Source organism: Salvelinus namaycush, chromosome 26, assembly GCF_016432855.1.
Source record: "Salvelinus namaycush isolate Seneca chromosome 26, SaNama_1.0, whole genome shotgun sequence".
Taxonomy (NCBI): Eukaryota; Metazoa; Chordata; class Actinopteri; order Salmoniformes; family Salmonidae; genus Salvelinus; species Salvelinus namaycush.
This window is the reverse complement of record NC_052332.1, coordinates 30,964,086-30,984,085: the sequence shown is the minus strand read 5'-3', so window position 1 is coordinate 30,984,085 and position 20,000 is coordinate 30,964,086. Positions and strand designations below refer to the sequence as shown.

The 20,000-nt window shown below is 47.3% G+C and overlaps 1 protein-coding gene across 2 annotated transcripts in view; it reads right to left on the bottom strand.

Annotated features, from left to right (window-relative positions):
* Positions 1–20,000, bottom strand: part of ephb4a (eph receptor B4a) — a 59,126-nt gene that overhangs the window by 14,872 nt on the left and 24,254 nt on the right. The window contains exons 2-9 of one of the 2 annotated variants that reach the window (XM_038965145.1): positions 16,621–16,691; positions 12,254–12,535; positions 11,599–11,989; positions 3,223–3,375; positions 1,680–2,015; positions 1,466–1,590; positions 1,060–1,228; positions 694–793 (exon numbers count right to left, since the gene is read on the bottom strand). In XM_038965145.1, coding sequence (XP_038821073.1) covers positions 694–793; positions 1,060–1,228; positions 1,466–1,590; positions 1,680–2,015; positions 3,223–3,375; positions 11,599–11,989; positions 12,254–12,535; positions 16,621–16,691 — 1,627 coding nt within the window. The remainder of the gene's footprint in view (positions 1–693; positions 794–1,059; positions 1,229–1,465; positions 1,591–1,679; positions 2,016–3,222; positions 3,376–11,598; positions 11,990–12,253; positions 12,536–16,620; positions 16,692–20,000) is intronic. The other variant, XM_038965146.1, reaches the window with a different exon arrangement.

The following is a 20,000-nucleotide window of genomic DNA, read 5'->3' as shown; positions in this document are numbered from 1 at the left end:
TGCATCCTGTCTCTGACCGCCTCCCTCCCTCCCTCCATCTCTCTCTCTCTCTCTATCCCCTCCCTCTCTCTCTCTATCCCCTCCCCCTCTCTCTATCTCTCTATCCCCCTCCCTTTCTCTCTATCTCTTTATCCCCCCCCCCTCTCTCTATATCCCTCTCCCTCTCTCTATCCCCTCCCTCTCTCGCTCTCTCTCTATCCCCCTCCCTCTCTCTCTATCTCTCTATCCCTCCCCCCTCTCTCTCTATATATATATCCATCCCTCTCTCTCTCTCCCCCCGTCCCCCTCTCTCTCCCACCTCCCTCACTCCCCCTCTATATCTCTCCCTCCATCTGTCTCCCTCCCTCCATCCCCCCTCACTCTCTCTAGTTCCCAGAACCTTTTTTTTGAGGGCATGTGGGGCTATTTGCTGAAACAATGAGGGTTATAATGAGTGGAATAACTTCTAGCCTCAAGCACAAAGTCACAAAGAAAATGTATTTGGTTTACTGAGAATTTTGCTGAAATATGACATAGTGTTTGTATATAGCAGAGTTATTATCTAAGATATAAGATATGATTAGTAGAGGTTACAAAAACACAGAATGTCAAATGTTAAGATAAGATCCATATGTTTCCTTTTTGTAAAATGCACATTACAGAATTGATGTCCCTGTCTTGTCCTCTCTTTCTCCCCCTCTTCCTGGTTCTCACCGTATGCAGAAAACAGCCACAGTGACGACAGTGATGAGCAGAAGCATCCCCATGGCGATAAGGACACCGGTCATCAGAAGCTGATTTGGAGAGTCGTCCCCTGAATAAAGGATGAAAAGGAGAGAAAAGGAGGGGGGAGTGCAAAGGAAAAATAAAACAATTAGTAACAAGGAAACGTCAAAAATACACCAAAACAAACCTTATAAATAATGAACTGATGTATTCTGGGTAATAAACTAGAAGAACAGGGCGGACGTAACACACACAAAACTAGAAGAAACCTAGAAGACTTTGTTGGCCTCTCTGATATGGACAGGCCATATTGACAGGCCCCTCTGAGAGAGTGAAGCCTGGGCCTTTCCTTACCGTCAGGCAGGGTTCTGAAGGAGGCTGCTGGGCTGAAGCTGCCGTAGCCGGCCATGGTGCGAGCCCGAACCTGCACCTCATACTGAGTGGCCCTGCGGAGATCACTCAGCACCACCTGGTTACTGTCACTCTCCCTGTAGCTACACAACTGCTCCTGACCTCGACGCTCCTGCGGGGCGGAGAGAGACGATGGAGGGTGAGAGACGATGGAGGGAGAGAGAGACGATGGAGGGTGAGAGAGACGATGAAGGGAGAGAGGGATGGAGGGAGAACAAAAGCAGATAAGAACAACGGGTTGAGCCAGTGGGTGAGAGGTCAGAGTGATGGACAGAGATAGACCAGTCAACTCCCTAAGACCTGAGGTGAGTCAGTGGGAGAGGAGAGAGAGAGATCTGGTCCTCCTCACCGGCTCACAGTAGCGTAGCTGGTACTGCAGGATGGTGTAGTGGGGCTGGGCTGGAACGGACCAGTGGAGAGTCAGACTGCTCTCTGTAGAGATACTCTTCCTGATCACAGACAGCAGCACTGGAACTGCACTCAGACCAACACAAAGAAACAACATTCAACTTCCTCTTCTAACCATACAACACCAACCACAAACCCAAATATCCCTCTCTCACCCTCGTGACTGGTGGTGATGTTAACTCTATCGCTGGGTGCCCCCTTGCCATTGAAAGGGGAGACCCCGTTGAGGGCCTGGATAGAGAAGGTGTATGTGGTGTGAGGCATGAGGCCCCAGACCACCACCCTGCGGCCCAGCAGGCCTCGCTGAGAGGGTCTGTAGCTGACACTGTCCCCGCAGGGTGAGCACGGACCCCTAGGGGACCCACACAGGGAACACTCCACAGAGTAGCTCAGATCAGTTCTGCCGCCGCTGTCCATGGGCTCGCTCCACTCTAGAGTCACAGTGGTGTCGTTGATCTGGGTCACGATGCTGCGTGGGGCAGAGGGGGGTCCTGGAGGACGGGGGAGAGGAGAGGGTCACACATCTCCTCATCAGGCAATCAGCAATCATAAATACTTAATCAGACGAAAGTACAAAGACATTTTCTATTTGAAGGCAATTTACTGGAGCGATGTGTAATATTACTGTTCCTCTGTTTCACATTTACATTGTCAATTAAATCACTTGCATTTTATTTGCTATTTGTTATGCTCCCGACACATGTTCAGATAGCGTTTGGAGGAGCCGCCGGGGAAGAGGGGCACAGCAGGAAACAACATTGAGATGCAGGATTGAATTGGTGCTCCAATTACACGCGTCTACATTCCGATAATGATCAGCAGCTGAAGATTGTAGCAGGGGGATTGTGATTGCTGCCACTCAGCCAGTGTGAATGAGTTCCTGTTCCTGCCAAGGAGGCTGTGTGGCTAGGCCATTTACAGCTACTGTAAAAGTAATGCTTAGTAATATCAGGCACAATGCTCTCTGGGAGGTTGGGCTGGCCACAAGTAGGAGACAGTTGACTACCATCACATAGACCTACTTTCATTTAGCTTCAATTTACGTCAAATTCAAAAGGTCTACATTTGGGGGGCGGGGGTTGGGGGGCCTGTGGTGAGCAAAACAATCAGGAGTGACTGAAATAAATCAAGTGGTGTAAGAGGTTATCAGAGTCTACAGGGAATCGTGTTGGTCCTCCACGGGGTGTTCGTCTTCTGCCACGACAAGGAACAGAGTTTCAGATTGCTGTTAGTTGCGAAGTCTTTCATGGCCGTTCTGAGTGAGTGTGCACAATTAAAAATGCCTCCCCTTTCACACACGTGGCTGAATTGAAATTCCTGAATCCACATGGAGGTGTCACTCAGGGCAATCAATGCTTCCCTTACTGGGAGTGACCACCAGGTTCTGCCCCCTCTACACAGTCACAAAGGAGCTGCACCACAATACTCTCAGCCCTGGGACAAAGACCCCAGAGCAGGTGACCGCGGCTGAGCACAGCAACACCAGAGGAAAAGAGAAATTGCAAGGGACAACAAAGGAGGAAGGAGAATAAGATACACATGTTGAAAGTGAAACTAGGGCAGAAACACAGAGAAAGAGAGGTTAGCAGAGTCTACATGGAATTGTGTTGGTCCTCCACGGGGTTTGCCTTGAGAGAGAGAGTATCAGGGGAAAGTAAATAGGGGGTAGAGTATGTACATAATAATGCTTGTACTCACTGGTACATGGGGTGTCTGGAGTGTCAGAGTCAGCGCGGAGGTATCCTGGACGACACTGACACACAGGTGAGCCTGTCACCACAGCATGGCTGAACCCTGGACAGGCCTGGCACTGGCCCCCCGAGCCAGACCTAAACTGACCCACAGAACAGGCTGTGTGGACGGAGGGAGGGAGGGAGAGGGAGGGAGGGAGGGAGAGGGAAAGTTAGCATGGCCCCGAACATCACCACAAAGCAGCCCAGCGTCCCGTCGTTGCACGTCAGGTCAGGAGCCAAAAAGCACCCAGAGAAAGACAAACAGTACACGAATGCTCATTAATAACTGCCAAGATATAGAAACACAATGAAATGGATGTAAATGTGCTGTCCTCTCTTCACTCACATCCCTCGTTCACACGGACACCAATATTCATTCAGTGTAAACAGCCTGTAACAATCAGGCTGTAAATGGGGCCTGCTCCCTGAGCCACCGGGCTCATTCAGACAGTACTTGTGTGTGTTATTGCAATATCTGCTCTGTTCACTTTCTGTTGAATAAAAGTCTACTCAAATACATGTAATATAGAACTGGACATCATAACTATTCATTAGTGGATATTGAAGGTCTAATTGTCTGTGAAGTACGGAGTAATAATAACAGACAGACTTCTGACCAAGCAAACCAGGAACATTCCCAGAACATTAACTAAGGTTCCCATTAAGTTGTAGTTAGGGTTGTATCTAACATTAGGACGATAACATCCTAAAAACATTCAAATAATGTTATTGATAAGAAAATATTTTTTTAAATGTTTTAAATGAAATATCATTGGAATGTTCTCCTAACATTCACTAAAACAAACATCTGTAACAACCACCACAGAACATTCCTCAAACGTTCTCATTAGCTTTCCAGGTAATGTAATAACACAACGTACCAGTAATGTTTCTGAGCAAACCAACATTTGATATGTTAAAGTTCCCAAAACATTAGTTGGGTTGCGGCAAATGTTCTCATAACACAATAACTGTCCAGTCATGCTGATGATTATATAATGTTTGTATAAAACATTCCCAGAACATATTTTGTCTGTTGTTTAAAGGTTCCCATAATGTTTCATTAGGTTGTGGGAACAGTCTGGTGTGAACAGTGCTCTAGTTGTTATCTAAGAACTGTATTTCCCCATGAGGGACAATACAGACTGAATAACATGGTTCCTCTATTCATCACCAGGGAGGTAGCCTACAGTGTTGTTTAATGGGTAGTTGTAGGGTTAAAACAATGCCAGGTTGCCTAACAGTTGAGGACTTTACGACTCCTAGGAGCCAAGTTATCATTAACCAAATAGAGAGGCTAAACAGTTAAGGTGCTAACTCTGCCAGGCAGGAAGCTACATGTCTGCAGAAAAAAGCCCCGCGTCAGCCTAATCGCTGAATAAGATGACATCATTACAATTCAAGTGGCCCTGGCCTTCCTTTCCCCAGGACAGTGTACAATACTGTTATATGTTGTTATATGTGTAAAAGTTTTATAAATGGAAAAATATAGTAAATATATATATATATATAGATAAATAAATATCTATCTATATTTATATCTAATGTATATATATCTAATAATGTATATATATCATGTATCAATAAAAATATATAAGAGGGAATAAAGACATCTACTATATATACATTGATAACTAAAAATAGATATATAGGTTTATCCATAAACAGCGTAATAGCGTTATAACTAAAAATAGTGCTAATATAGTTGATAATAAAGTAGAGATATATAGTGTAGAAATAAAAATATATATCTATTTATAATACACTCTATCTATATTATCCCTAAACTCTCTATATCTCTTTATAACTACCACTATATATATCTTTATAACAAATCTCTATGTCTCTTTATACATAAATCTATATATCTATTTCTAACCTACACCTCTCTATCTCTCTTCTACACCTAACCTTCAATCTATTTGTCTCTTAATACTCTCTACTCTATTTATCCCTACCACTCTCTTCTATTTTCCCTAACCTCTCTTTCCTTTCATACAATCTCTACTCTATTTCTCCCTACCCCTCTCTTCTATTTCTCCCAATTCTCTCTCTTTCTCCTACCCCTCTCTCTCTATTTCTCCACACTCTCTATCTCTCTTTTCCTACTCTTCTCTATTCTCTCTACCTTCTCTCTCTCTCTTTCTCTACCCTACCTCTCTCTCTTTTCTCCCTACCTCTCTCTCTATTTTCTACCCTCTCTCTTCTATTTCTCCCTACCCCTCTCTCTCTATTTCTCCCTACCTCTCTCTCTCTCTCTCTCCCTACCCCTCTCTCTCTTTCTCCCTACCTCTCTCTCTCTCTTTCTCCCTACCTCTCTCTCTCTTTCTCCCTACCTCTCTCTCTCTCTTTCTCCCTACCTCTCTCTCTCTCTTTCTCCCTACCCCTCTCTCTCTCTTTCTCCCTACCCCTCTCTCTCTATTTCTCCCCACCTCTCTCTCTCTCTTTCTCCCTACCCCTCTCTCTCTATTTCTCCCTACCTCTCTCTCTCTTTCTCCCTACCCCTCTCTCTCTCTATTTCTCCCTACCTCTCTCTCTCTCTTTCTCCCTACCCCTCTCTCTCTATTTCTCCCTACCTCTCTCTCTCTCTCTCCCTACCCCTCTCTCTCTTCTCCCTACCTCTCTCTCTCTTTCCCTACCTCTCTCTCTCTTTCCCTACCTCACTCTCTCTCTCTCTTTCTCCCTACCCCTCTCTCTCTCTCTTTCTCCCTACCTCTCTCTCTCTTTCTCCCTACCCCTCTCTCTCTCTTTCTCCCTACCTCTCTCTCTTCTTCTCCCTTTACCCCTCTCTCTCTCTTTCTCCCTACCTCCTCTCTCTCTTTCTCCCTACTCTCTCTCTCTCCTACCTCTCTCTCTCTCTTTCTCCCTACCTGTCTCTCTCTCTCTCCCTACCTCTCTCTCTCTCTCTTTCGCACTACCTCTCTCTCTCTCTCTCTCTCTCTCTCCCTACCTCTCTCTCTCTCTCTCTACCTCTCTCTCTCTCTCTCCCTACCTCTCTCTCTCTCTTTCTCCCTACCCCTCTCTCTCTCTTTCTCCCTACCTCTCTCTCTCTCTCTCTCCCTACCTATCTCTCTCTTTCTCCCTACCTCTCTCTCTCTCTCTCTCTCCCTACCTCTCTCTCTCTCTCTCCCTACCTCTCTCTCTCTCTCTCTCCCCACCCCTCTCTCTCTCTTTCTCCCTACCCCTCTCTCTCTCTTTCTCCCTACCTCTCTCTCTCTATTTCTCCCTACCTGTGTCTCTCTCTTTCCCTCTCTCCCTATTGTGTCTGAGCTGGTCCTTTGTGTAAAAAAGCCATGTACCCAAGCAGTGCAGGGGTTAAAACCATGTGCAAACAGCTACAGAGTGCAACACAAAAGTATCTCTACAGAATCACAAAAAAATCATCAAATAAATCTTACCTGGATATTGCATAGTCTACAATGTATCTTAATAAAAGGCTTTGACAGAGAGTGGAGCTGCTCTTAGGGTCATACTGATAGATGTGGAATCTTCATTTGAGCCAGATTGCTACAGCAGGAAAATAAACCTGCAGCAACAGGAAATTTGCATTATTATATGATTATAATTAATGGACATTTTTGTAGGGGCTGATACATTTTTTGTTAGGGAAAATCAAGTCTGAAATGTCGAAGTGGAAATTAAAAGCCTTCTAAAACTCAAATACACTACAAGTTTGCAATTCCTGCTTCGCAGGATTTTTTTTCCAACAAAAGAGTGATCAAATGAAGATCCTACATCTGTAGTTTCCCCTAACAGGCCCAACCTCTGTGACCAGAGCACAGGGAGCAACACAGCCACCCAGAGAAGGAGACATCAGAGTGCTGTTCATAAATACCCTGTAACTGGCTGCTGGTGGGATGCTGCAGGGGGAAGAGGTTTATAGCTAACAGATAGGCTCGAGCTGGGCCACTTAAAGAGCTTTATGACCTATCCCCCCTCCCGCTGATGGCACACTCTCAATACATCAACAAACACACTGCCTTTTACCACCCACTTCCCTCTTCTCTGGTGGAGAGAGACATTTAAACAAGAAGACAGCAATAGAAGTTAGCTGAAACACTGTCTGCTGAATGATATGCATGGCTGTGTGTTTAATCTGATGTGCTAACAGACAGAAACAGAGAGGAGAGAGAGAGAGAGAGAAGAGAGAGAGAAGAGAGAGAGAGAGAGAGAGAGGAGAGAGATAAGAGAGAGAGGAGATAGAGAAGAGAGAGACAGAGGAGAGAGAGAGAGGAGATGGAGAAAGGAGGAGAGAGAGAGGAGAGAGCGAGAGAGAAAGGAGAGAGGAGAGAGAGACAGAGAGAGAGAGAGAGAGAGAGAGAGAGAGGAAGAGAGAGAGAGATGAGAGAGGAGGAGAGGGGAGAGAGAGAGGAGAGAGAGAGGAGAGAGAGATGAGAGAGAGAGGAGAGAGAGAGAAGAGAGAGGCGAGAGAGACAGAGGAGAGAGAGAGAGGAGAGGGAGAAAGGAGGAGAGAGAGAGAGAGAGAGAGAGGAGAGAGCGAGAGAGAAAGGAGAGAGGCGAGAGACAGAGGAGAGAGAGGAGAGAGAGAAGAGAGAGAGAGGAAGAGAGAGAGAGAGAGAAGGGAGAGAGAGAGAGAGAGAGCGAGAGGAGGAGAGAGAGTGAAAGAAGAGGAGAGAGAGGAGAGAGGAGAGAGAGGAAAGAGAAGAGAGAGAGAGATGAGAGAGGAGGAGAGGGGAGGAGAGGAGAGAGAGAGGAGAGAGAGAGGAGAGAGATGAGAGAGAGAGAGAGAGAGAGAGAAGAGAGAGGCGAGAGAGACAGAGGAGAGAGAGAGAGAGGAGAGGGAGAAGGAGGAGAGAGAGGAGAGAGAGAGAGAGAGAGAGAGAGGAGAGAGCGAGAGAGAAAGGAGAGAGGCGAGAGACAGAGGAGAGAGAGGAGAGAGAGAAGAGAGAGAGAGGAAGAAGAGAGAGAGAGAGAGAGGGGAGAGAGAGGAGAGAGAGAGCGAGAGGAGGAGAGAGAGTGAAAGAAGAGGAGAGAGAGGAGAGAGGAGAGAGAGAGAAGAGGAGAGAGAAGGGAGAGAGAGAGAGGAGGATAGAGAGAGGATGATAGAGAGAGAGGAGAGAGAGAGAGAGAGAGAAGAGAGAGAGAGAGGAGAGAGATAAGAGAGAGGAGAGAGAGAGGAAGAGAGAGAGAGAGAGAGAGAGGGGAGAGAGAGAGAGCAAGAGGAGGAGAGAGAGTGAAAGAAGAGGAGAGAGAGGAGAGAGAGAGAGAAGAGGAGAGAGAAGGGAGAGAGAGAGAGGAGGATAGAGAGAGGATGATAGAGAGAGAGAAGAGAGAGAGAGAGAGAGAGAGAGAGGAGAGAGAAGAGAGAGAGGAGAGAGAGAGAGAGAGAGAGAGAGAGAGGAGAGAGAGGAGAGAGGGGAGAGAGAGAGGAGAGAGAGAGGAGAGAGAGAGAGAGAGAGACAGAGGAGAGAGAGATGAGAGGGAGAAAGGAGGAGAGAGAGGAGAGAGCGAGAGAGAAAGGAGAGAGGAGAGAGAGACAGAGAGAGAGAGAGAAGAGAAAGAGAGAGAGGAAGAGAGAAGAGGAGAGAGAAGGGAGAGAGGAGGAGAGGGGAGAGAGAGAGGAGAGAGAGAGGAGAGAGAGGGGAGAGAGAGAGGAGAGAGAGAGAAGAGAGAGAGGAGAGAGAGATAGAGAGAAGAGAGAGAGAGGAGAGAGAGAGATAAGAGAGAGAGGAGAGAGAGAAGAGAGACAGAGGAGAGAGAGAGGAGAGGGAGAAAGGAGGAGAGAGAGAGAGAGGAGAGAGCGAGAGAGAAAGGAGAGAGGCGAGAGACAGAGGAGAGAGAGAAGAGAGAGGAAGAGAGAGAGAGAGAGAGAGGGGAGAGAGAGTGAAAGAAGAGGAGAGAGAGGAGAGAGGAGAGAGAAGAGGAGAGAGAAGGAGAGAGAGAGAGAGAGGAGGATAGAGAGAGGATGATAGAGAGAGAGGAGAGAGAGAGAGAGGAAGGGAGAGAGAGGAGAGAGGAGGAAAGAGAGAGCGAGAGGAGGAGAGAGAGAGTGAAAGAGGAGAGAGAGAGGAGGAGAGAGAGAGGGGGGGAGAGAGGAGAGAGGAGAGAGGAGGAGAGAGGGGAGAGAGAGAGAGGAGAGAGAGAGAGGAGAGGGAGAAAGGAGGAGAGAGAGAGAGAGCGAGAGACAGAGGAGAGAGAGGAGAGAGAGAAGAGAGAGAGAGGAAGAGAGAGAGAGAGGCAAGAGAGAGAGGAGGAGGAGAGAGATAGCGAGAGAGAGGAGAGGGAGAAAGGAGGAGAGAGAGAGAGAGCGAGAGACAGAGGAGAGTGAGGAGGAGAGAGAAGGGAGAGAGAGAGAGGATAGAGAGAGGAAAGAGAGATGGGATAAAGGAGAGAGAGGAGAGAGAGGAAGGGAGAGAGAGGAGAGAGGAGGAAAGAGAGAGTGAAAGAGGAGAGAGATGAGAGAGAGAGAGAGAGAGAGAGGAGAGAGAGAGGAGGCGAGAGAGAGGAGAGAGAAAGGAGGACAGAGAGTGTGTGTGTGTTCCCTTTCTCTTTAGAGCAGTGTGTGGAATGTGACTAGGGTTGCAAAATTCCAGGAACTTTCAATAAATTCCCTGGTTTTACAGAATCCTGGTTGGAAGATTCCGGATTTCCTGCATATTCCTTCCTGAATCTGGGATTTTTCCAACCGGGATTTTGGAAAAAAACAGGGAATTTATTGAAAGTTCACAGAATTTTAATTAGCTAGACAGAGGCCTGTGGCATTGTGTGTGTGTGTGATGGCGTGGATATGAGGAAGAGGAGTGGTCTGCACTGTGTGTGTGTGTGTGTTAGAATGGCAGAGATGTATTGCCTTATCGTGTTCTTATCCTCCATTTTCAGTCATCTGCTGTTGTGTTCCTGTAGCGACCTGTCAGAGCAGCATCATACCACATCTAACCACTGACATGGAGGAGGGGAAGATAGAACACCAGGAAATGTTCATTTGATCTGCATTTCTGTCCATCTGTCCCTCTCCACCTGTGTGTCTGTGTGTGTGTGTGTGTGTGTGTGTGTGTGTGTGTGTGTGTGTCTGTGTGTGTGTGTGTGTGGCTGTACATGGATAATTAATCTCATTATGGGAGTTGTAGTGCCCAAGGGGGAATACCCCCCTGCTTCTCTCTCTGTAGGCAGGTTGGCTTTGATGTACCGGTAACGGTAGATGCTTTACCTTCACTCTCCCTCCTTTCTTTTCCTCCCTCCCTCCTCTCTTCTCTTTTCCTCCCTCCTCCCTCCTCCCTCTTCTCTGTTCCTCCCTCCTCTCGACTCTCCCCCCATTCTCTCCCCTCCTCTTTTCTCTCCTCTCTCGTCTCGTCCCCCCTCTTCTATCCTTCTCTTCTCCCTCCCTTTCTCTCTCCTCCTTCTCTTCCTCCCTCTCTCTTCTCCTCCTCTCTTCTCCTCCCTCTTCTCTTCTCCTCCTCCTTCTTCTCCTCCATCTCCTCTTCTCTTCCATCTCTCTTCCCCCTCCCCTTCTCTTCCCCCCTTCCTCTTCTCCTCCCCCCCTTTCTATCCCTCCTCTCTTCTCCCCCCCCTTCACTCCTCCCTTTCTCATCCCTCCTCTCTTCCTCTCTTTCTCTCTCCTTCCCCCTCTTCTCATCCTCTTTTTCTCCTCCCTCTTCTCTCTTTCCCTTCTTCTTCCTCCCCTTTCTTCTCTCCTCTTCTCTTCTCCCTCCCTCTCCTCTCCCCCTCTTCTCTTCCTCTTCTCTTCTCATCCCTCCTCTCTTCTCCTCCCTCCTCTCCCCTCCTTTATTCTCCTCCCTCCTCTATTCTCCTCCCTCTTCTCTTCTCCCTCCTCTCTTCTCCTCCCTCTTCTCCTCCCTCCTCTCCCCTCCTTTATTCTCCTCCCTCCTCTCTTCTCCTCCCTCTTCTCTTCTCCTCCCTCCATGAATGACTGATTCACTGGGTCTGACTGACAAACAGTCCTACAATGTCCTAAACGCCACCCTCAGCCGCCCAGCCCTGTGACACTGCCCTCACCTCTGACCTCTGCTCTGCGCCCCCTGACCTCCCTCAGTCCCCTCAATATCCCAGGCCCTACCCCATCACTCTCACTGGTATAATACTGCTTATGTAAGCCTCTTCTCTTCTGTCCCCCGCTCGCCCACCGCCCGCCCTCCATCCCCACCCGCCACCTCCATTGTTTCATTGTTTAAGCCTCAGCTCTCTCTGTATGAGTAAGAGAGAAAGAGAGAGAGAGAGAGAGAGAGAGAGAGAGAGAGAGAGGGTGAGAGTGAGTGAGTGAGTGTGAGAGAGAGTGAGTGAGTCAAAGGACAGAGAGAATAGCTTCCCATCTAAACAGATGAGACAGCATATTATCCTCTCTTGTCTTCCAACCCCCCCTTACCTGAGCAGCGGGTGTGTCCGTCGGCGGGCTCGTACCCGGGCAGACAGCCACAGGAGGTAGTGGGCTGGCCCACCCATTGGCCGTCCTCTCCACAAAAGAGTTTAGGTGTGCGTGTCCGGGGCCCCTGCTGGGCAGCGTTGTCCACACACACCCCCTGGGCCTCCTGTACGAGGGTGCGGGGCACGGTCTCAGGGAAGGAGGACAGGGAGCTGGCCAGGGCGGGACACTTCTTAAAGAACACCCTGGCAGACAGCAGGGCCATGCAGGCTCCCTGGGCCTGGAAGGCCAGGTAGAAACCCCTCTTAGACAGAGGCCCCAGCCGCAGGGTCTTCACATTGAACTTACGCTCCCCGCCCTTCCTCAGCAGGAAGTCTGCAGCCACTGTGTCCACCTACAGGATGACAGGAGGGAGAGGCAGACGGTCAGCACAAACACAGGAAGTAATATCTCGACATAGAATTCAACATCCCAAAAGTCTACTTGAAGAGCTCCCATTCCAGTGGGTTTGTGTGTGTTCAGTGTAGCTGTGTATGTCAGCATGTGTACAGCTGTTCACCGTGATGCAGGGGTTCTCTCCATCGAGGAGGGTTTTGTTGTTGACTGTTGATGTGTGTGTGTGTGTGTGTGTGTGTGTGTGTGTACAGTAGCTGTGTACCTTAGTATAGGGGTTCTCCATCCAGGATGGGTGAGTGGGTGTAGCCTCGTCAGAGTCGGCCTGGTAGTAGAAGAGGTTGAAGGTCTCTTTGCAGCTGCGGTGGTGTGTGACTCTGGAAGAACACTCGATCATGGTGAAGCGCAGCTCCACGTACACCTGGGACGCTCCCCGCCGCTGGATCAGCCCGCTGCGCAGCCAATGGCTGGAGGCGCCATCCATCTGGCAGATCTGATAGGTCCTCACGCTGTTGTTCTCCTCGTCCAGACCACTTACCTCCTCCCACTGAGACAGAGGGTGGGAAGTGAGGAGAAGAGATGGTTAGATAGCAATACCATAAATGAAACATCATTATATAGTAGGTATACAGGGTATAAAGAGAGTTCAAAGGTAGGAGGATGGACCCAGGATTGGATGGACCCACGGTCTACAGAGAGAGAGAGAGAGTGGCTCTCAAGAGAAGACAGGCTATGTGCACACTGCCCACAAAATGAGGTGGAAGCTGAACTGCACCTTTAACCTCCTGCCAAATGTATGACCATATTAGAGACACATACAGTTGTAGTCGGAAGTTTACATACACTTAGGTTGGAGTCATTAAAACTGGTTTTTCAACCACTCCACAAATTTCTTGTTAACAAACTATAGTTTTGGCAAGTCGGTTAGGACATCTACTTTGTGCATGACACAAGTAATTTTTCCAACAATTGTTTACAGACAGATTATTTCACTTATAATTCACTGTATCACAATTCCAGTGGGTCAGAAGTTTACATACACTAAGTTGACTGTGTCTTTAAACAGCTTGGAAAATTCCAGAAAATTATGTCATGGCTTTAGAAGCTTCTGATAGGCTAATTGACATAATTTGAGTCAATTGGAGGTAGAGGTCGACCGATTAATCGGAATGGCCGATTAATTAGGGCCGATTTCAAGTTGTCATAACAATCGGTAATCTGCATTTTTGGACACCGATCATGGCCGATTACATTGCACTCCACGAGGAGACTGCGTGGCAGGCTGACTACCTGTTATGCGAGTGCAGCAAGGAGCCAAGGTAAGGTGCTAGCTAGCATTAAACGTATCTTATAAAAAACAATCAATCTTAACATAATCACTAGTTAACTACACATGGTTGATGATATTACTAGTTTATCTAGCTTGTCCTGCGTTGCATATAATCGATGTGGTGCCTGTTAATTTATCATTGAATCACAGCCTACTTCGCCAAAAGGGTGATGATTTAACAAGCGCATTCGCAAAAAAAGCCCCGTCGTTGCACCAATGTGTACCTAACCATAAACATCAACACCTTTCTTAAAATCAATACACAAGTATATATTTTTAAACCTGCATATTTAGGCAATATTGCCTGCTAACATGAATTTCTTTTAACTTGTGAAATTGTGTTACTTCTCTTGCGTTCTGTGCAACAGAGTCAGGGTATATGCAGCAGTTTGGGCCGCCTGGCTCGTTGCGAACTGTGTGAAGACTATTTCTTCCTAACAAAGACAGCCAACTTCGCCAAACGGAGGATGATTTAACAAAAGCACATTTGCGAAAAAAGCACAATCGTTGCACGAATGTACCTAACCATAAACATCAATGCCTTTCTTAAAATCAATACACAGAAGTATATATTTTTAAACCTGCATATTTAGTTAAAAGAAATTCAGGTTAGCAGGCAATACTAGGGAAATTGTGTCACTTCTCTTGTGTTCATTGCACGCAGAGTCAGGGTATATGCAATAGTTTGGGCCGCCTGGCTCGTTGCGAACTAATTTGCAAGAATGTTACATAATTATGACATAACATTGAAGGTTGTGCAATGTAACAGGAATATTTAGCAGGAATATAGTTCCGTATTTCACTGAAAGAATAAACGTTTTATTTTCGAAATGTTTTTTTCCGGATTTGACCATATTAATGACCTAAGGCTCATATTGTGTGTTATTATGTTATAATTAAGTCTATGATTTGATATTTGATAGAGCAGTCTGACTGTGCGATGGTAGGCAGCAGCAGGCTCGTAAGCATTCATTCAAACAGCACTTTCGTGCGTTTGCCAGCAGCTCTTCGCAATGCTTCAAGCATTGCGCTGTTTATGACTTCAAGCCTATCAACTCCCGAGATTAGGGTGGTGTAACCGATGTGAAATGGCTAGCTAGTTGGCGGGGTGCGCACTAATAGCGTTTCAAATGTCACTCGCTCTGAGACTTGGAGTAGTTGTTCCCCTTGCACTGCAAGGGGCGTGACTTTTGTGGAGCGATGGGTAACGATGCTTCGAGGGTGGCTGTTGTCGATGTGTTCCTGGTTTGAGCCCAGGTAGGGGCGAGAAGAGGGACAGAAGCTATACTGTTACACTGGCAATACTAAAATGCCTATAAGAACATCCAATAGTCAAAGGTATATGAAATACAAATGGTATAGAGAGAAATAGTCCTATAATTCCTATAATAACTACAAGCTAAAACTTCTTACCTGGGAATATTGAAGACTCATGTTAAAAGGAACAACCAGCTTTCATATGTTCTCATGTTCTGAGCAAGGAACTTAAACGTTAGCTTTTTTACATGGCACATATTGCACTTTTACTTTCTTCTCCAACACTTTTCTTTTGCATTATTTAAACCAAATTGAACATGTTTCATTATTTATTTGAGGCTAAATTGATTTTGATTGATGTATTATATTAAGTTAAAATAAAAGTGTCCATTCAGTATTGTTGTAATTGTCATTATTACAAATAAATAAATAAATACATTTTAAAAAATCAGCATTGGCTTTTTTTGGTCCTCCAATAATCGGTATCGGCGTTGAAAAATCATAATCGGTCGACCTCTAACCTGCACAAATAATAGTACGCAAGAAAAAACACCATGGGACCACGCAGCCGTCATACCACTCAGGAAGGAGACGCGTTCTGTCTCCTGGAGATGAACGTACTTTGGTGTGAAAAGTGCAAATCAATTCCAGAACAACAGCAAAGGACCTTGTGAAGATGCTGGAGGAAACAGGTACAAAAAGTATCTATATCCACAGTAAAACGAGTCCTATATCGACATAAAATGAAAGGCCGCTCAGCAAGGAAGAAGCCACTGCTCCAAAACTGCCATAAAAAAGCCAGACTACGGTTTTCAACTGCACATGGGGACAAAGTTAGTACTTTTTTGGAGAAATGTCCTCTGGTCTGATGAATCAAAAATAGAACTGTTTGGCCATAATGACCATCGTAATGTTTGGAGGAAAAAGGGGGATGCTTGCAAGCCGAAGAACACCATCCCAACCGTGAAGCACGGGGGTCGCAGCATCATGTTGTGGAGGTGCTTTGCTGCAGGAGGGACTGGTGCACTTCACAAAATAGATGGCATCATGAGGGAGGAAAATTAGGTGTGGAAGGCTACCCAAAACGTTTGACCCAAGTTAAACAATTTAAAGGCAATGCTACCAAATACGAATTGAGTGTATGTAAACTTTTGACTCACTGGGAATGTGATGAAAGAAATAAAAGCGGAAATAAATCATTCCCTCTTCTATTATTCTGACATTTCACATTCTTAAAATAAAGTGGTGATCCTGACCTAAGACAGGGAATTTATACTATCATTAAATGTCAGGAATTGTAAAAAACTGATTTTAAATGTATTTGGCTAAGGTGTATGTAAACTTCCGACTTCAACTGTATTTCCCTCAGACTACACAGAACCACAAAGAATTCGAAAACAAATCCAATTTTGATAAACTCCCATATCTAGCAGCAAGATTTGTGACCTGTTGCCACAAGAAAAGGGCAACCAGTGAAGAAAAAATACCATTGTAAATCCAATCTATATTTATGCTTATTTATTTTCCCTTTTGTACTTTAACTATTTGCACATCATTACAATACTGTATATAGACATAATATGACGTGAAATGTCTTTATCATTTTGGAACTTTTGTGGGTGTAATGTTTAGTGTTCATTTTCTATTCTTTATTTCACTTTTGTTTATTATCTATTTCACTTGCTGTGTGTGTGTATGTTTCCCATGCCAATAAAGCCCCTTAAATTGAAATTGAATTGAGAGAGAGAGAGAGAGAGAGAGAGAGAGAGAGAGAGAGAGAGAGAGAGAGAGAGAGAGAGAGAGAGAGAGAGAGAGAGAGAATCTCAACTTGTTTTTCTCTTGTGAATCCTCTGCCGAAGTAGGTAATCGAGGAGGGGAGCATAGCCCTTTGTTCACCTACTAACGAATTGACACTCGACCTCAGTTTCCTGGGTCCCGGAGGATCAGAGGAGCTGAGGAGAGGACAGACTTTTTTCCAATTGAGAATCTCCCAGAGAGAAACTAGAAGAGAATGAGAGGATCCATTTGGGGGTCAATATACACACCTGAGGGTTGTCATGGGAGTAGACGGTCCATCTGAGATCTGACGTCTCTGTCTTAGTGTTCATCAGGACCTCTGTGAAGACAGACACGTAACAACATGCTAAGGACACACACACTTCAACAGTAGACCCAGAGACATTTTAATACAGATATACAAACTGTCACAGTGCTCCCCGTGTTCAGTTGGTTGAGGCAGTAGAACTGTGTCATGTATAAATCAAGTAGCTCTAGCTATACCCACTGCTTCAATGTAACGAGGGGGGGGGGGGGGGGGGGGGTTGATGATACGTCACTACTGAGAGGGACATTAGATAGTGAGAAACAGAGTTCTGTGCCAAATAGACACTGTTCTTTTCCCTCCCTCCCTCCCTCCCTCCCTCCCTCCCTCCCTCCCTCCCTCCCTCCCTCCCTCCCTCCCTCCCTCCCTCCCTCCCTAACGCTCCTCCATGTCTGTGGTCAGTATCATACAGGTCTGGCTTAATGCCTCCCCCTTGTTTCTAGATTAAAAATAACCTGCTGAGAAACCTCTCTGTTCTCAGGGGGAGAGGGGGACATTGGGACTAGCTGTGGGAACAAGGGTATATTCCAAATTCACATACACAACACAACAGACACACACACAACACTCAAGCTCACTCTCATGTATTCACAGTGCACACACAAACACGCTTGTATTGCGCCTACACCTACTGAACAACATGCACACCCCTCCAGCCGTGAGCTGTGATTAAAAATGAAATGATTTTGTGTAATCTCCTGAAGCGTCGGCCGAATACCAGCTCTCTTACAGCCAGAACATTTCTGCTATGATTGAGTAATTCAATACGGATTGAGAACGGAAGAGGAACAATGCAGAAATATCACAGGCAAACGGAACTGAAATTATTTATTTTCCTGTGAAAATGTCTCTTCCCCCAGCCGTCCCTCAGTAGACTGGCTCGCTCCTGTATTGTGAGCTGACCATTAGTTATTGATGGGATGAGGTTTCCTTCCATCTGAAGCCCAGTGGTGTGTTTTAAAACCATGTCCTGTTTGTCCATCCCTAAGGGGTTTCCCTGCAGGGGTCCTTCTCAGGGGTCAGGCTGTCTGCAGGTAAGCCAGTCACATGACCATCCCCAGCCGTGCCCACATCGTCTCCCCACTACCAGGCTTCCTTTGATCTATGATTACACCTCCTCAGAGCACCATGCACAAATACCAAAATCTCTCTTTATCTCTTCAATTCCTTCCTTCCTCTCTCTCACCCCACCCTGCCTTTGTCTCAAAAGGGAATTACTTTTATCTATCTTGGTACACTCTCTGGCACAGTCTGCTTTTGGAAAGATAGAATGAAAGGTTTCTATCACTTGTGTGTTCTCTGGGTGAGCTGTCTTTTGAACAGAGCAGAATCATGCCATCAATAATTCCAATTTGATAAGAATCCTGCAGGTTTGACAGATTGTCGTTACACTGAGGCTCATTTGATACCTGTGCCTGGCTTTAACAGTCTTCTCTGACGAACTAAACACTTCTCTCTCTCTCTCGCTTTCTCCATCTCCATTGACAGTCCCTGAGAGCCCTGACATCTCCCTCCCTCTCTCTCTCCCTCCTTCCCCCCCGTCTCTCAACTACACTCTTCTCCCATCTTTCCCTGGGACTAGCAGGCTGCAGAGGGCTGATAACCACAGTCCAACACCCTGAATAAAGAGATGGACACCCGGGAGGCAAGGAGAGTTGGGGGGTGAGGAGATAGAGGAGGATGATGGGTGAGGAGGATGAGGGGTGAGGAGGTTGAGGAGGATGATGGGTGAAGAATTGAGGAGGATAAGGGGTGAAGGGGTTGAGGAGGATGAGGGGTGAAGGGGTGAGGAGGATGAGGTGTGAAGGGTTGAGGAGGATTAAGGATGAAGAGTGAAGAGGATGAGGGATGAAAGGTTTGAGGAGGATGAGGGATGAAGGGTGAGGAGGATGAGGGATGAAGGGTGAGGAGGATGAGGGATGAAAGGTTTGAGGAGGATAAGGGGTGAAGGCGTTGAGGAGGATGAGGGGTGAAGGGGTGAGGAGGATGAGGGGTGAAGGGTTGAGGAGGATTAAGGATGAAGAGTGAAGAGGATGAGGGATGAAGGGTTGAGGAGGATGAGGGATGAAGGGTGAGGAGGATGAGGGATGAAAGGTTTGAGGAGGATGAGGGGTGAAGGGTTGAGGAGGATGAGGGGTGAAGGGGTGAGGAGGATGAGGGGTGAAGGGTTGAGGAGGATGAGGGATGAAGAGTGAAGAGGATGAGGGATGAAGGGTTGAGGAGGATGAGGGATGAAGGGTGAGGAGGATGAGGGATGAAAGGTTTGAGGAGGATGAGGGGTGAAGGGTTGAGGAGGCTGAGGGGTGAAGGGGTGAGGAGGATGAGGGGTGAAGGGTTGAGGAGGATGAGGGATGAAGAGTGAAGAGGATGAGGGATGAAGGGTTGAGGAGGATGAGGGATGAAGGGTGAGGAGGATGAGGGATGAAAGGGTTGAGGAGGATGAGGGGTGAAGGGTTTAGGAGGATGAGGGGTGAAGGGGTGAGGAGGATGAGGGGTGAAGGGTTGAGGAGGATGAGGGGTGAAGGGGGAGGAGGATGAGGGGTGAAGGGTTTAGGAGGATGAGGGGTGAAGGGGGAGGAGGATAAGGGGTGAAGGGTTGAGGAGGATGAGGGGTGAAGGGGGATGAGGGGTGAAGAGGATGAGGGGTGAAGGGTTTAGGAGGATGAGGGTTGAAAGGGTTGAGGAGGATGAGGGGTGAAGGGGGATGAGGGGTAAGGAGGATGAGGGGTGAAGGGTTTAGGAGGATGAGGGGTGAAGGGGTTGAGGAGGATGAGGGGTGAAGGGGGATGAGGGGTGAAGAGGATGAGGGGTGAAGGGTTTAGGAGGATGAGGGTTGAAAGGGGGAGGAGGATGGGGGTGAAGGGTTGAGGAGGCTGAGGGGTGAAGGGGTAAGGAGGATGAGGGGTGAAGGGTTGAGGAGGATGAGGGGTGAAGGGTTGAGGAGGCTGAGGGGTGAAGGGTTGAGGAGGCTGAGGGGTGAAGGGTTGAGGAGGCTGAGGGGTGAAGGGTTGAGGAGGATGAGGGGTGAAGGGTTGAGGAGGATGAGGGGTGAAGGGTTGAGGAGGCTGAGGGGTGAAGGGGTAAGGAGGATGAGGGGTGAAGGGTTGAGGAGGATGAGGGGTGAAGGGTTGAGGAGGATTAAGGATGAAGAGTGAAGAGGATGAGGGATGAAGGGTGAGGAGGATGAGGGATGAAGGGTGAGGAGGATGAGGGATGAAAGGTTTGAGGAGGATGAGGGGTGAAGGGTTTAGGAGGATGAGGGGTGAAGGGGGAGGAGGATAAGGGGTGAAGGGTTGAGGAGGATGAGGGGTGAAGGGGGATGAG